The 16,465-nt window shown below is 41.1% G+C and overlaps 1 protein-coding gene across 4 annotated transcripts in view; it reads right to left on the bottom strand.

Annotated features, from left to right (window-relative positions):
- The window catches only part of Dip2b (DIP2 acetate--CoA ligase B (putative)), a 238,524-nt gene that overhangs the window by 135,287 nt on the left and 86,772 nt on the right, over nucleotides 1-16,465 (bottom strand). For all 4 annotated transcript variants that reach the window (XM_087200086.1, XM_004862981.4, XM_004862979.4 and 1 more), the window contains exon 2: nucleotides 1,622-1,693. In XM_087200086.1, the coding sequence (XP_087056212.1) occupies nucleotides 1,622-1,693 (72 nt within the window). The remainder of the gene's footprint in view (nucleotides 1-1,621; nucleotides 1,694-16,465) is intronic.

The following is a 16,465-nucleotide window of genomic DNA, read 5'->3' as shown; positions in this document are numbered from 1 at the left end:
ATTTCCAAGAACCATGCAGGAAATAAAAGAGGTGGAATATATTGGTATGCCATCAATTATTTGTTTATTCCATTATTCACTCAACAAATACTTATAGACCATAAATCCTGTGCAACGCCTAACTTGACAACCATGGGAGACCCAAAATCCTGACAGTATTTAAAACCCAGTAATAAAGCAATTAGTTCCACAAAGGACAGACAGAATTAACAGAAGAATATATCTTCTGCAGGGGGAAACCATAAAGGAAGAAAAAATATCTTACCGTAAAAGTGGTTATGGGAGAAACTGGCTGTCAAAGGAAATCTTGGAAATCAGGGTAATTTTTAAAATATAATGACTGAGACCAGGCACAGCAGCACAGCGGCACATGCTTGTAATCCCAGCTACCTTGGACACTCAGGCAGGAGGACCGTGGGTTCAAGCCCAGCCTGAGCAACTCCGGAAGACCCTGTCTCAAAATAAAAAGGGCTGGCCAGGGGTGTAGCTCAGTGGTTCTGCCACCTGCCTTGCAAGCCAAGGACCTGAGTTCGATCCCCCATACAAAAAAAAAGGAAGATAACTTTGGGCCAGGTATTTAGCTCAGTGGTTCTGGCGCCTGCCTCACAAGCACAAGGTCCCGAGTTCGATTCCCAGTACCAAAAAAATAATAAATAAGTAAAATAAAATAAAAAGGGCAGGGAGTGTAGCCCAGTATTAAGAGTACATGAGTATAGGGGCCAAGGATTTAGCTCAGTGGTTCTGTCACCTGCTTTGCAAGTACAAGGACCTGAGTTGAATGCCCAGTACCTGGGAAAAAAAAAAAAAGAGTACACTATTCAAAAAGAGGAATGAGAAACAGCCTTGCTTAGAGGCAAAGGCATGGCAAATTCTTTGGAATTAAATACAAAAATATTTAATTGGGTGTGGCAGCCTATGCCTATAATCCCAGCACTCAGGAGGCTGAGGGAGAAGGAGTCATGTGAGTTCAAGACTCAGCTGGGCAATACAGCAGGACCTTGTATCAAAAAAACAAAAACAAGGGCCAGGGATTTAGCTCAGTGGCACCTCGCCTGCCTGGCAAGCACAAGATCCTGAGTTCGATCCCCGGTACCAAAAAAAACCCTCCACAAAAGGGACTCTGGACCTTCACATATTTAAAGAACTTGGTAGTCTCTTTATAGAAACAATAAGGTGGGCTGTGAATTAAATCCTCAAGCTTATTTGGGGTCCTGGGGATAAATCCTCTAGTCCTCCAACCCTTGAGGTACCCTATAATACCAGATCTATGCTTCCTAACTTGCTTTCCTTGCCCTACTCCATCGAAGCTTATGCTCTGGCACAAGTAAGACACAGTTTTTCCATGGCCTGGAATTGTCTGGCATTGAATCATCTCAGTTAGTGGTTCATATGATACTGCCCAAGTTCTGTATAAATGATCTTATGATCTTGGATATTTTAAAAGTGCCTACCACACAGAAGATGCTCAATTAAGATTCATTTCCTCCTTTCTTTCCTTCCGTTTTTCTCTCCAGTGGTGAGGAGGGAAGAAAATATAGGAACAAACAAAAGATCCCTTGTAAGACAGCACCTCTCTAGTATAAAAATACTGAAAAAGTGGAAATCACTTCTCAGTGCCTACCTTGTGTCTGTGGGCTGTATGGAGACAGGAGTTTGGACCTTTTCTTTTCATATCCCTTCTGTGTGATGTCCCCTAAAATAGCAAGAAAATAGAAATGGGTTATGCATTATTCTTATTCTTGATGGTTCACTGTAAAAATAAAATTAATTACAGAGTGTTACAGAACTACCACACAGAGTAGGGGGAAAATGTATGGTTCTTTGCCAAAATCTTGCTAAGCAATTTCCCACAGGCTTGGAGTTGACTTGTGGGAAATCACAGGGCTTGTCCCTACACCATCTTGCTATCCATCTGCCTCATATCATGGCAGAGATTCCCTAGGTCCCCTGGTATTTAAGATATCCCCAAAACAGAATTCCGAGAGGCATTTGAGAGGCAATGATTTTTCTCTAGAAGTTTCAGTTTAAACAAATAAGTGCAACTGGTTTGGGAGGCCTTTATTCTCTAATACTACTATAGTGAACCACATAAAATCAAAAGTTTCGTTAAAAGAAATAGTAAAGCAAATGTGGTGGCACATGCCTGTAATTCCTATAACCAGAACTCAGGATAGTGAGGCCGGAGGATCACAGGTTTTAAGGCCAGCCTTAGCTACAGCAAATTCAAGGCCAGCCTAAGCCATAGTAATGATACAGGGGAAATAATATAACTCTCAATCTACTAGATGTCAGATATGCTGAATCTGTGTTCTCTAAAATTGAAGAATGAATTTTAAGAAACGGTGGAGGTTATGAATAGGAAAAGTTTATTAAGAAAGATAGCTCCTGGGGTGGGGATTTGGCTCAGTGGTGCCGCGCCTGCCTTGCAAGCATAAGGTCCTGAGTTCAATCCCCGGTACCAAAAAAAAAAAGAAAGAAAAGAAAAGCAAGATAGCTCCTCAGAGACAGGAGGGGACCCAAAAGTGGGCTGCTGCAGACCCCACTTTACAGAGAAAGTTTTATAGAGTAAAATCACAAGGTGGGTACAGCGTGGGTCAAAACTATGATCAACCAATAAGATTATAAGTATAGTTTTAGTTTCCCCTTCTATATTTTCTAATTTTCCTACAATGAATATTATTATTATTATTATTATCATTATTATTATTATTTGGTACTGGGGATCGAACTCTGAATATTATTATTTAAGGAAACAAATATTTTAAAATTTCAATCATGACTACTTATTAAATTATACAAATTTAATCACAATGGCCCTTCATCTCTTTTTCTGCATTGAAATTCTTTTCAATATTGTGGTACTGGAAATCGAACTCAGAACCTTGCACTTGCCAGGCAGGCGTGGTGCCACTGAGCTACATCCCCAGCCCTGAAATATTTTTTTTAAAGATCCAACTCTTTTCAAATTAGCCAAGAGTTTAGGTAATCTCAATACACAAGAAGGACAGGAATTTACCACCAAGTAAACTTTCATTAGCAACGGGAGCTATGTTTTTTTTATTGTCAAATGGGCCATTCTATTCTGCTCCCCAATCACATGCTTTTCTGCCTCTTTCCCCTCTCCCCCTCTTCTCCTTGGGAGGGGCACAAAGACCACTCTACTGGCTCAGAACACATCTGACAAAGTAAAAGGCCTTCAAACAGCTTTCTTCAGTGCTTACAGTCTCAGTCATTCACAAACCCACATGTACACTTGGAAGGGTAGCTGCGCCCAGTGGTGTGCAGCACCTGACAGGTGTACTGGTACATAATTTTACAAGAGGATCCTGACCCAAACGACAGAGACAAGCCGTGAGCAATTTGGAACCCACATAACTTGAAACAGTCCAGTGGTGTCGGCGCTATCACAATTTTTTGTTTTTTGTTTTTTGAGACAGGGTCTTGTTACATAATTCAGGCTGTCCCTGAACTTACTATGTTGCCCAGGCTGGCCTCAAACTTGTAGGGATTCCTCCTGCCCCAGCCGAGTGCTGAGATTATAGGTGTGCACCACCACACCTGGATAAGCCTATCTAATCTTGAATCGCCAATGCCAGGCACATGAAAGTATGCACACCTTGGGTGGTGCTGAGAGGAATTATGTTCTCAACCTCTCCTCACCACTTAGGAACAACAGGCAGCTTGACACAGCAGCCCACAAATAGGCTGATGGACAGTGTGGGGGGGGGGGGGGGGGGAGGCGTGCAGGCGTGAGTTGGCCAACCGAAGTCCCGTCAGGGCCAGAGGTAACAGGGAGGGTGGTCTTTTAAGCTGCCACCAGAATGCACATTTACACTGATAAGGAACTGTGGTATCTTTCGGAGAAGCAGGGTAATGGTAAGCAGTTTTCACTTATAACCCTGTGCAGAACCCTGAGCGATCAGGTACAAAATAAACATGTGGCTGGAAAATTCTGGATGGTCACCAATTCATACATAAACTTTTCCTCTAGAACACGGTTGGCAGATACACAGCAAGGATTACAACTCTAAACATAAAACCTTTCTGCTCCAACACAAGCAGAAGGGTATGTGCTGCTGCAACCCAGCTTGAAACGCTGCTATTGAGTCAGAAATGGCCACGGCTGGAGGGACTTTGGGAATGCAAGAAAGACACTTTCAGCACTGAACAGATGACATGGTATTAGGCAAAAATGAATGAAACAGTCTCTTTGCCTTCAAAAGTTCCCACCCTAAACAATTAATTACAATAGAAGTGATAAGTGCTGCACTGGAGATTGCATACCAATGCCAACAAGCCTAAATAAGTGAGTAACAACGCTTATCAATGGCTTCCAATGCATCAAGTCTCCATTCCAAGAGCCTCCCAAATCCTCAGGGTGATGCCATCACCACTCTCCTTTTCCAGGGAGGAGACCTAGACTCAGGAACTGGAAACAACTAGCACATCCAGAAAGCAGTGTGGCCAGGATTTGAACCCAGGCAGGCTTAGCTTCAGAGTCCTTGTTTTTTTTTTTTAGTGGCAAAGTTTCACATTTACTAAAAAGATAGGGGGAGAAAAAACCCAGAAGGGTAGGAGGGAAAATGGTCTCTACAGAGCGGGCTTGGGCCAAGTAAAAGGAGGAAAAATAAAAATGCATTCTTACAATGTAGGGTGAGCTACCACAAAGAGACACAACAGCCTAAGTCCCTTCTCATGTTCATTTTCGGAAAGAGAATCTCAAGTCTGCCTCAAAAAGACTGGGAAGATCTCACAAAAGCTGCTCTGGGACTGAGTCTAGAAGGCTATTAGGACAGACAAACGCTGGGAACAAAGATACAGTGCAGTGCTGGCAAACTTACAGCACGCATGCCACAGTAGGCTATTTGTTGTTACTGAAAGCTCTAAAAGGTTGCCATCACTGATATAGTGTATCAGACCCACAGCTTGACTTTGGCTTGGTGGTGCACGCCTGTAATCCCAGCACTTGGAAGGTGAGGCAGGAAAAGCCCAGCGTGGGGAATTTAGTGACTTAGCGAGACCCTATCTCAAAATAAAAAATTTTTAAAAGGTTTGGGGGACTGGGGATTTGGCTCAGTGGTGCCACTTCCTGCCTCGAAAGCGCAAGGTCCTGAGTTCAATCCCTGGTACAAAAAAAAAAAAAAAGTTTAGGGATATAGTTCAGTGCAAAGGCCCTAGGTTCTATTCCTAGTAGTGCAAAAGAAACAAAAACACAAAATCCTCAGACACTTCAAGTTTAAGGCTGATGTCTACCTCACAAGTCATTGATACATAGTACTTACTTCTTCATTAAACAGTTTAACAACCACTATTCTAAATTTTCAAAGCATTCTGGCACTAATTCATTTGATTTGGCTAAAAACTTTGTTCAATATACAGGAAAGAGCCACTGTGGTGGGCATGCTTGTAATTCCAACACTCAGGAGGCTGAAGCAGGAAGACTGTCGTTAAATTCAAGGCCAGTCTGGGTTACACAGGAAGTTCAAGGTCAGCCTGAACTACAGAGTGAGGCCCTGTCTCAAAAGAAAAAGAAAAAGAAAAAACAGGAAAGGCATAGCCTTCATGACAGAACAAAGAGTTGATGCTAGGGCCGGGGATTTAGCTCAGTGGTGCCACCACCTGCCTTGGAAGTGGAAGGTCCCAAGTTCGATCCTCGGTATCAAAAAAAAAAACCCAAAAAAGAAACAAACAAAAAAACTAAAGCTAGATCAGAATTTGGGTCTCTGACCTTTTCTTTTTTTTTCCTCCAGTGCTAGGAAGGCATGCAAGGCCAGGTACATGCTAGGCTCGAACTCTACCACTGAGCCACATACATTCCCGCCCTCCCTGGCTTTTTCTTGCTGTTCTTTATCCACTGATTTCTTTGTAGTTAACCTCCAAATCAGATGCAGTAAAAGAATAAAACCAACCTATTATTCACAAAATGAACATTATAGTATAAACAATTTTTATGACTTTTAAAAAGGCATTAACAATTCCCTCTATTCTCCAGGACCCTGAGATTGTCTCTTAATCCCCCTACTCCTTTTTTTTTTTTTTAGTACTGGAGAACTGAACTCAGGGACTTCACAATGAACTACATCCCCAGTCTTTTTGAGTTTTTTGGTTTTTGGGTTTTTTTAGACAGGGTTCACTAAGTTGCCCAGGCTAGGCTTGAAGTTGAGATCCTCTTGCCTCAGCATCCCAGAGTGCAGGAATTACAGGCATGTCCCATCAAGCCCGGCCTCTTTCACCTCATAAATGAGACAGCCAACTGTGAGAACTGTCTGGATGCTATTAAAAAATAGTTAACAGAGAGCTGGGGATTTAGTTCAGTGGTACTGTGCCTACCATGCAATTGCAAGGTCCTGAGTTCGATTCCCAGTAACCCCCCCCCCAAAAAAAAATTAACAGCCGGGTGTGGTGGTGCAAATCTATAAACCCAGCACTGGATGCTGAGGCAGGAGGATTGCTTCCAAGGCCAGCCTGGGCTACACAGGGAGCTCAAAGACAGCCTGAACTACAAACAAACAGTTAACAATGCTGGGCATGGGGTGAACCCTGTAAACCCACCACCTGGGAGGTTTGAGGCCAGCATGGACAACTTAAAGACTCTGTCTCAAAATAAAATTTTTAAAATGGCTAAGAATGTAGCTCAGCACTCCTTGGGTTCAATCCCCAGTACTAGAGAAAGGAGAAAAAAGGTCACTATCCATCATTCATCAAATCTATACCTGTATCTAGTTAACCTGTTATATCCTTTATATGTAAATTTTAGATCAAGAAGGTGTTACATGTTGGCTTTGACTAGAAACGGGGAGAACTAGGGTTATTGTACATAAGGAATGCAAACAGTCCCATAGGGAGAGACAAAATATGGGTGAGAATGTGAATGAGGTCAATCTCAAAGCTGAAAACAGCAGAGGAACTGGACCCTAGAGATGCTGGCCGAAAGACGAAATACTGCATTATTATATTTTATCACATTTTCCTTTCTTTTTTTTTTGGTACCGGGGATCGAACTCGGGTCCTCACCTTGTGAGGCAGGCGCCAGAACCACTGAGCTAAATCCCTGGCCCTTATCACATTTTCTTTATCCAGTGAATTATATACAGCAACCACTGATCTTCAAACATCCTCCTTCCACAGGCGCTATGTAAAGGCTCACTAACACAGAGAACAATACAGTATGAGGGCTTTCTCTCTTCAACCAGCTGCTGGCCTTTATCTTTCCCTATTTTCCTTGTACATCTGAAGCAAGCAGTCCAACATAACTCTAAAGAATTAAAAACGCTTATCTATTAACAATCTCTACAGTTTCTTTCTACGCAGAAGTAAAATTAATCTTATGTTGAAGAGCAAATGAAAAGATAACATTTTCATATTTCAGCCAGAAATAAAGCTCTTTTAAAATATATACAATCTGGGGCTGGGGATTTAGCTCAGTGTTTCTGGCGCCTGTCTTGCAAGCATAAGGTCCCAAGTTCGATCCCCAGTACCAATAAATAAATACACACACACACACACACACACACACACACACAGTCTGTTGAAAGGTGAGACATTTTATTGATCTAATTTTTCTTTTGGAAAAAAAAAATCAATGGTTCTAGAATTTTCAACTGGTAGCTAGTATCTTCTTTTACCTCAACCGTGATAACGTTACAAAAAAATTTTCCAAGGAAATTAAGACATTCAATTCTCCATTCTCACTAGATGTCCTCTCACCTCATTCAGGACAATAACTACACATGTTCTATGTCAAGAACTAGAAGATAAGAACAGATTGCTTTCTCTCAAAACTCAAATCACAGAATTGTTTTGGCCACACAACTCAAGTTTTCTAGGTCAAATATATATGACTTCTTACAAATGGTATTTACCTAAGGCACCAAGCAAGTTCAAACAAATAAAAAGCAATAAGTAAAACACTTAAGATACTGAGAAACTGAACTGTAAGTATGACATCATTAGGCAGATGGCTAAATTAATCCATCTAATGCAAAAGGTATGTTCATTTGTCATATATCTAGAAATAAAAATTCACTCTCCAAATGGTCTGAATCTTTAAAAGGAGCAGAAGTCATCGAAGGATGGCTCAGCCTGGAGGAAAAACAAGGGAGACTTGGGTTTAGACCGTGAGTCTGCCATTCACTTGCTACTAGACAAGTTACTCAAGAACTCTGTGCCTCAGTTTCACAACAGATAAAACTGGAGTAACTCCTACCTTCAGTACCATGATGAGTCTTCAGTGAGAATAAACGCAAAAGTACCTGGCACATACCACACACTTAACTAGTTTTAGCTGACACCACTCCAGTCCCAACCCCACCCATAAGTCCTAACAAGACTTTTACCTTTTAAAAGGGTATTTAGAAAATTCTGGATTGGTTGATTCTTTTTAGACAGGTGTTTTACCACTAAGCAATATCTCCAGTCCCTGGGATGGTCTTTTTTTTGTTTGTTTAAATTTTGGAGACAGTATCTTACTATGCAGTTCAGACCAGCCTTGAACTCACTATGTAGCCCAGGCTGGCCTCAAACTCACAGCGATCCTCCTGCTTCACCCTCCCAAGTGCTGGGACTATAGGCATGCACCACCATGACTGGATCATAAAATGAAATTTTTTAAAGAGGTAAAGAATTTTGTTGGTAGGCAATTCATACTGGTCTGGAAACCAAAGATGTAGAGAAACAAACAAGAATACTAAAAACACCACTATAGTGTATGGATCACAAAATAAGCAGGTCATTTAGGTCTGAGTGGAAAAAGACAGCGCAATGAGGCAGAAAACAGGCTTTATGTTTGGCAGAGATTTATAATCTTGGGTTCCAGGCATCCAGAGACTTAGGTTGTCCTCTGTGTTCTGCTACAAACCAGATCTCTGATCCTGGGCAACCCGCTATACAGTACTTCTCTCTGCCTCAGTTTCCTCATCTGCAGGAAAGAGGACATAGGAGCTCTTTACTGGTTTTGATCAATGAATGCCACTTGTCTGTCACTGCTAACCTTCGGTAAATCAAAAGCAAGAGGACATTCAGCAGGCAGTAGATAAGCTTCAGCATAGATATATAGATTTTAGGAACCATCAGCATAGGAGGTGGTAGCTGAAGACTTCGGTGTAAATGATATCACCCAGAAGGAATGCAGTACGAGAAGCTAAGAAGGCCAGAAAAGGAATCCGGGGTAAACTAGCATTTAAAGAACAGGCAGAGGAAAGAGAGATGATGCAGAGATGCAGTGGGGAGCCAGGAGGGAATATGAAGAAAGGATATGGAGGAAAGAAGGATGAATGCACAGTCACAAATGTAAAATAAGCATCAAAAATTTCCCCCTGGGTTTGACATCTAGATCACCACTGGCCTAGTTAAGTTTTAAAGGAACAGTGAAGGAAAAAGGCAGACTATTTAGAATACTAAAGAATGATAAAGAGGTAAAGTGAATACAAAAGATTTGATTTCTTTCCTTCCTTTTCCTGGGGGAGGAAGTACTGAAGAGTCAATCCAGGGCCTTGACACTGAGCTGCATCCCCAGCCGTTCCTCATTTTGAGACATACTAAGACACTAAGTATTAAGTTACCCAAGCTGAGCTTAAACTTGTGACCCTCTTGGCTCGGCCTTTCTTTCAGTGTGTTGCAAAGGAAATGAGACACAAGGCAGTATCTACAGAATGCTGGAGTCAAGAGATGTGGGTCTTTTTCTTCAAGATGGGCAAATTATATGCTAAGGAAAAAGAGCTATTGGAAAGAAGTTGAAATACCATTTCAACCAACAAATACTAACCACTGCCTACACGAAAAGCACTCTTCCAGCTTGGGACATGGTCCTAGCATTTACAGTCATGATCCTAAAGTTTACAGTCTCTTCCAACATAGAGACATCCCTAAATAATTCTATAATTAATGATTTAATTACACCTTTGAAGGGGGTGGGGGCAAGTGCTCTGACGGTTATGGCTACTCCAAGGAAGCACTTCCTTCAGCAGTTAGCTCTAGGGCTTCCCAACCTAGGTTGGGAATGTCATACATGTCCTTGATCTGTCCTTTTGGGTGTGGAAATGTTTGTCCTTGGCCTATGACAGCCTGGCAAAGCCTGAGGGAGCAGGAAGCCCTGAGCCAGTCATCTCACATAGGCAATCTTTTTACCCTACTATATGGAAAAATTATCATTTTCTGTGTCAGGCTGTACAAAAGGCTGAAAGCATTGCAAGACATGTTAATGATACATCTTCCTCAAAAAAAAAAAAGATAAAAATGAGTCAACAGATTTAGACATTGGGGGAGCACTAAGAATGGGGTTAGAGTGAATTCTGTCTTGATGACTTCCAACTCTGCAGAGGAGAATAAAGGGTTTTGTCTATTCTCTTTTCTCTATTGATTTAGTGCTTATCTCATAGTAGTGCCATTCATAGACAGTAACTCAAAACAACCCCCAAGGGTTGGCACTATTATGAGTCTGTCTTCAGGTGAGAAGGTGAGGTACTGGGAGATTAAGTGACTCCCACAAGGACACAACACCAAGAGAACCAGCTTCAAGTCCAAGCCCTTAACCACTATTCTTTACCATCTTTCCAAAGGCTTTCTGCTGAGAAGGGCAGAAGTAGAGTAGGGGGTTTTGACAGATACTCAGAGGAGCCTCTACAGCAATAGGAGGCAAAGGCCCCGAGGCTGTAACCCAGACCCACCAGTCTTTAGCTAGTTAGGAGTCTGAAGAAGTTAACTAACCTTTAAAATGCTGGTAACAGAACCTATGCATTATTAAAAGAGATAATATAGGCAAAGTGCTTAGTTCCTAGACAAGAGTAAACATTCAGCGGCATGTGCCACTCTAACTGTAGGGGAAATTAGCTCAAGACATGTCCACTTATGTCAGACACTGCTGAGAGGTGAAGGAGACAGAGACCAGAATTTTTGGTAGCATCAATTCCCAGTTTTGTGACTTCCTTCATTAGTCACTGGGAGAAGGCTAATGAGTGCAGTAGTTTAGAGGTGGTAGGGAGAGAAAAAGAGGGTGGAAGACAGCAGGGATCTTGGCTAGCAAGTATTTACTGACCAAAAATCAATCAACCGTAAATACCTGTGGAGTAAATGACTTGCAGCACCATCAACCTAACTTCTATAATTTTTGAAGTTTCCATGGAAAATAGACTACATCGTGGGATGGCAGAACAAATCTCCCTCAGAAAGAACAGGTTTCCAAAAGGAGAGAAGAGCTGAAAGGAATGGGAGAAGGAAAGGCTCCCAGGAAGCTGTAAACGTTCCCTCATAACCTAATTCTTCTTCCCTACTCCCAAGACTGTTTTTCACTAAAGATAAAAGCCATGAGGGCGTGGTGGTGCACGCCTGTAGTCCCAGCACTCAGGAGTCAGAGGCAGGAAGACAGCTTCCAGTTTGAGGCCAGCCTTGGGTACATGGTGAGTTCAAGTCTAGTCTGAATTACACAGCAGACCCTGTCTCAAACAAACAAACAAACAAACAAATCCAACTATGAACAAGTGATCAAGAATAGAGAAAACTGAAGATTAATTTATGTTTTAGGGGAAATGCTAAAATTGGAAATTTTCTTGGGCATGGCTCATTAAAGGCCCAGGGGAAAGGGCAGAGACTAAATGAAGAGATTACTGGTAGTCCAGGGAATGGCTTTGGGGGGCACAATGATTAAAGTGGGGGGAGGCTGTGCCAGGTAAAAGCATAAAGGGAGCACCTAAACCCACAGGCTCCCCCTGGATCATACATTCACCAGCCGGCTGCTGCTTCCGGTTCCTCTTTTCCTATGACAAAATTTAAAATAACTTGCTAGTAGTTATTATTTTTAAAGATTAAATAAAAGCAATCTACCATCTCCCCAATGCAGCCTCAGCAAAAAAATAAATGTTAAATGTTAATAACACTGAGGAATACAGGCTCTTGAGGAAGGGTGGAGAAGTAACCACACAGAATAAAAACAATTGTGCAGCTTTAACTTGCAAGAAAGCTGTGCACAGCATTTCAGCAGTATAAGAGCTGATATCCTTAACAGGCAAGAAAGCATTTTTTATATTATTATTATTGTTGTTTGTTTGTTTTTTGAAACAGGGTCTCCCTATGTAGTTCAGGCTGGTCTTGAACTCACTATGCAGCCCAGACTAGCCTTGAACTCTCAGGGATCCTCCTGCCTCAGCCTCCTGAGAGCTGGGATTAAAGGCATGAGCCACTACGCACAGCTAAGAAAGCATTTTTTTTTTTTTTGGTACCAGGGATTGAACTTGGGACCTTGGGCTTGCAAGGCAGGTGCTGGAACCACTGAGCTAAATCCCTGGCCCAAGAAAGCATTTTTGAAAAGTAGATCAAACATAAAATATGATGAACTCCTTAAGGATTTTTATAAATACCATAATTTTATAAAAACCTATCCATCAGTATTTAGGAAATGTAACTTTTGGTTTGACTGATACAGGATGCTTTCTCAATTTCTATAATTTGTGTCTACTGTCCCCCAGAGATATTTAAATATCCAATATTATTACAGAAAAATCTATCTTTTCCTGCAATTTCACTTGAGGCAAAAAAACACATGCACATACACAACAAATTCCGTATCCTAAAATAGCAAAGACAACAATGCAAGGGAAAATTCAGTGTTCTAACAGATATTTCCTGTACTTCACTCAATGTACTAATCACAATCAAACTAAGAATTAAAAGGAAAAAACCACTATTCCCAATAATAACAAAATATCCTGCACAGCATTCTTTGTCCCCAAATAACAAAATACCATCACACATCTTAATATTATAAAAAATTATGAATTTTCAAGGCTGTCAGTATTTGGAAATGTAAATATTAAGCAGTTTAAGCACACCATATAATGACAGTGATGGCTAGTAGTCAGAAAAGCCATTATTATTCTAGAATAAAACCCAAAAATAAACAAATGCTGAATTTGTTCAATTATGCTTAGGTGATATATCTGTATTATATGCTTGGAATCTTCCACAAGTATTAAAATTCTCTCATTAAAAATACTCGTCAGGGCCAGGGATTTAGCTCAGTGGCACCATGCCTGCCTTGCAAGCCCAAGGTCCTCAGTTCGATCCTTGGTACACCCCACCCCACCCCGCCAAAAATACTCTGCCATTGTGAATCTTAATACTTCTTCCATATCTCTTTCTTATTTGAAACAAATGTTTTGTTTGTTTACTTGTGTGTTTGTTTTGGAGACAAAGAGTTTCACTCACTATGTAGTCCAGACTGGTTTGGAATCTGAGATTCTCCAGCCTCAGCCTCTCAAGAATACTGGAACTGGGCTGGCGATTTAGCTCAGTGGTTCTGGCGCCTACCTCACAAGCATGAGGTCTGGAGTTCGATCCCCAGTACCAAAAAAAAAAAAAAAGAATACTAGAATTACATTCTAGAATGCAATCATAGTTGGGTATGGTGACATTCGCCTGTAATCCCAGCACTCAGGAGGCTGAGGAGGCAGAAGGATCGCTGAGAGTTTGAGGCCAGCCTGAACTACATAACGTGATTCCGTCTCACCTCCCCCCCAAAAGAACGCAATCATGATACTTTTATAAAAAATGACCCTGGCACCAAAAAAAACAAAAAACAAAAAAAATGAAAGAGGAGGAAACACCATTATAAATGTCAAACACGGGCTGGGGATTTAGCTCAGTGGTTTCGCCACCTGCTGCACAAGCGCAAGGACCCGAGTTCGATCCCCGGTACCATAAATAAATAAATAAATAAATAAATAAATAAATGTCAAGCACAAAAGGGAGGAGGAAAAAAAAAGCCAAGCATAAGCAGTTTGCATGCCAAAAGGGTTTCATGCAAGCCAAATCTCTGCCCAGCCTCTCTTCTTTTGTCTTCCATACTGGCATTTTTAGCTGGGCACATCACCACTCAGAATAAAGGCCACCCTTCCCAGTACTCTCAGAATAAAGTGTGGTCAAATAACTAAATCCTGGTCAATGTGGTATCAACAGAAAGAATGTATGCAATTTTCAAGTATTCCCCCCTTAAATGAAAAGGGTTTGTCTTCTCTTCCTTTCCTCCCTCCCTTCCTGATGGCTGAGATGGGACTGTGGTAATCAGCCATCTTGGACCACAGATCAAGAGGACAGAACCAACAACAGTGAAGGAACAGAACAGGAGCCTAAAGCCCGATGAACTCGAAGCAAAGAGAGTTGCAATACTAGGTCATACTATTACATGACACAGAAATCAATTTCTGTCTTGTTTAAGTATCTGTTACTTTGAGTATCTGTTACATAATCCAACAATGATAGAGTGAGACAATTTTCTTTCAGTTGCTGAAAATAATTGCTGCTTATTGGTGTTCCCGCCAGAACCACAACCCATAGTACTAAAACTTTTAAGAGCTAATTCAACTGTTATACAAGTAAAATTTACCCCTTATAAACTTTATAATGTTGCCAAGCATGACGATGTGTGCCTATAATCTTAGCACTCTGGGAGGCTGAGACAGGGAGATTCATGTCTTGAGACAGGAAGTTTGAGCCCAGCCTAGGCAACTTAGCGACTCAGGAAGACCCCGCCCCAAAATTCTAAAAGGGAAGTGGCTTAGTGCAAAGGCTCTGGGTTCAAACCCCAGAATCACTTAAAAAAAAACCTTTTCAATGTGAATCTATTTTTTTTCAAAGTGAATCCTCTTAATAAAATTTTTTGTACCTAGTCTAAACATATAAACGAAGTCTTGATGTCTTGATCTAGGCTGAAATCTTACAAAGTATGGTTTACTTATTTGAAATCAGAGTACTGCAAAGAAATTCTTAAAACTAATGTAAAATTATCTAAAAACACATTGAACTAGTTGGCCAACAGACATATGCTGTTGTCAACATTTCTGGTAGATGCTGTTTCCATGAAAGGTTTTACCACAATCAAAATGCCCTTTCTAAATGGCACCTGTGTTTATTTTCACTACTGAAGTAAAAACAGCAACCATTTGATAAGCTATGAGCTCCCCATAACAACAGTATCAAATAAGCTGAAGGTATAGCTCAGTAGAGCACTTGCCTACCATGTTCAGGGCCATGGGTTCAATCCCCAGTACACTTTTACACATGCGTGTATTTACCCACACATACACAAAATAAAAATAAACCACAGTATCTGTTAAAAACAGACATGTGAACACAAATTCCAATGAGTAATTTACTAACTGCCAAAAGTCTACAGCCTTGAAGTAAGCAAGTGTGAGGAATGATGTTTCTCCTGTGTTCACACTAGAAGGTTGCTGCACCAGGCTATCAGTTATTCCAGGACATATACCCCAAGCTTAAGCTAGATCAACTCTTTTACTGATTATACTGAATCATGCTTTAGAGTAAGATTGTGTTTGACAGAAGACCCTCACCTTTGCCACAAGATCCTCCCCTTAGTAATCCTTGCAATTGAACCCCGGGTCTTCTAATTGAGCTACATCTCCAGCACTTTATTTTTGTTTTATTCTGAGGCAGGGTCACACTAAGCCACTAAATTGTCCAGGGTGAGCTCAAACTTCTGATCTTCCTGCCTTAAGCCTCCCAGAGAGCTGAGACTATTTGAGCCATCAAATCTTGCATCACCTTAAGATTTTTTAAGTCACACATCATCTTTTGCTTTTTATTTCCAAGTTTTGCATTTAAAAATAAACATATTATCCCATTTAATCTTAACTACATTCTAATGCAAGTAATCCACTGTGGTAGTACAATTATGATCCCCTTTCCAGATGAGAAAACACACAGAGATTAAGTAATTTAAGGGGTAACCAGCAGTAATTAAATGACAGCTACAGAACAGTTGAGCCCTGGCTATGGTGCTGCCTTAGGTTGTTCTAAGAGCCAGGAAAGGACTGCTGCAGGGTGTAGGCAAAGTCAATGATTGTTTTTTGTTGTTTTATTTCCACCCCTTAATCATGCTTCTGTTTTGTTTTTTGGTACCAGGGATCAAACTCAGGACCTTGTGCTTTCAAGGCAGGCGGCGGAACCACAAAGCTAAATCCCCGGCCCCTTAATCATGCTTCTGAATCCAGAGTCTTTCACGACAACAGTTCACAGGTGTGCACAAAGCCCGCGTTGGAGTTCAGAAACTGGGCTCCACGTCAGGATTTCTCTTTGTTAGCCTTGTTGTGTTTTTTGGTTTTTCACTTGTAAAAGACAGCTGGGATGTTTTCTGAAGTTCAGGTGCTGGTGTTATTTAACGTAGTCACAAAATAAATGTTAAAAGGTTGAGTCATCACACGAGTTAGATTCCAGAGCTCCTAAAGTTGAATATTCTGCAAAGAAAAGTGTTTTCCATTTCCACCATAAGATCCCCCCCACCCCCGGCAGGGGGGAATCCCTGGTACTGGGGATCAAACTCAGGATCTTGTGCTTATGAGGCAGGCAGCAGAACCACTGAGCTAAATCCCTAGCCCAATAAAATTAATTTTTAAAAAAAGAAAAGTAATGAGATTATCATTTAAAATGTTTTTTAAAGTCTATATCATCCACATCT

Source organism: Heterocephalus glaber, unplaced genomic scaffold (genome assembly GCF_053883595.1).
Source record: "Heterocephalus glaber isolate CG9 unplaced genomic scaffold, H.glaber_assembly_v1.0 deba00001733, whole genome shotgun sequence".
NCBI lineage: Eukaryota > Metazoa > Chordata > Mammalia > Rodentia > Bathyergidae > Heterocephalus > Heterocephalus glaber.
This window is presented reverse-complemented; position numbering and strand designations above follow the sequence as displayed.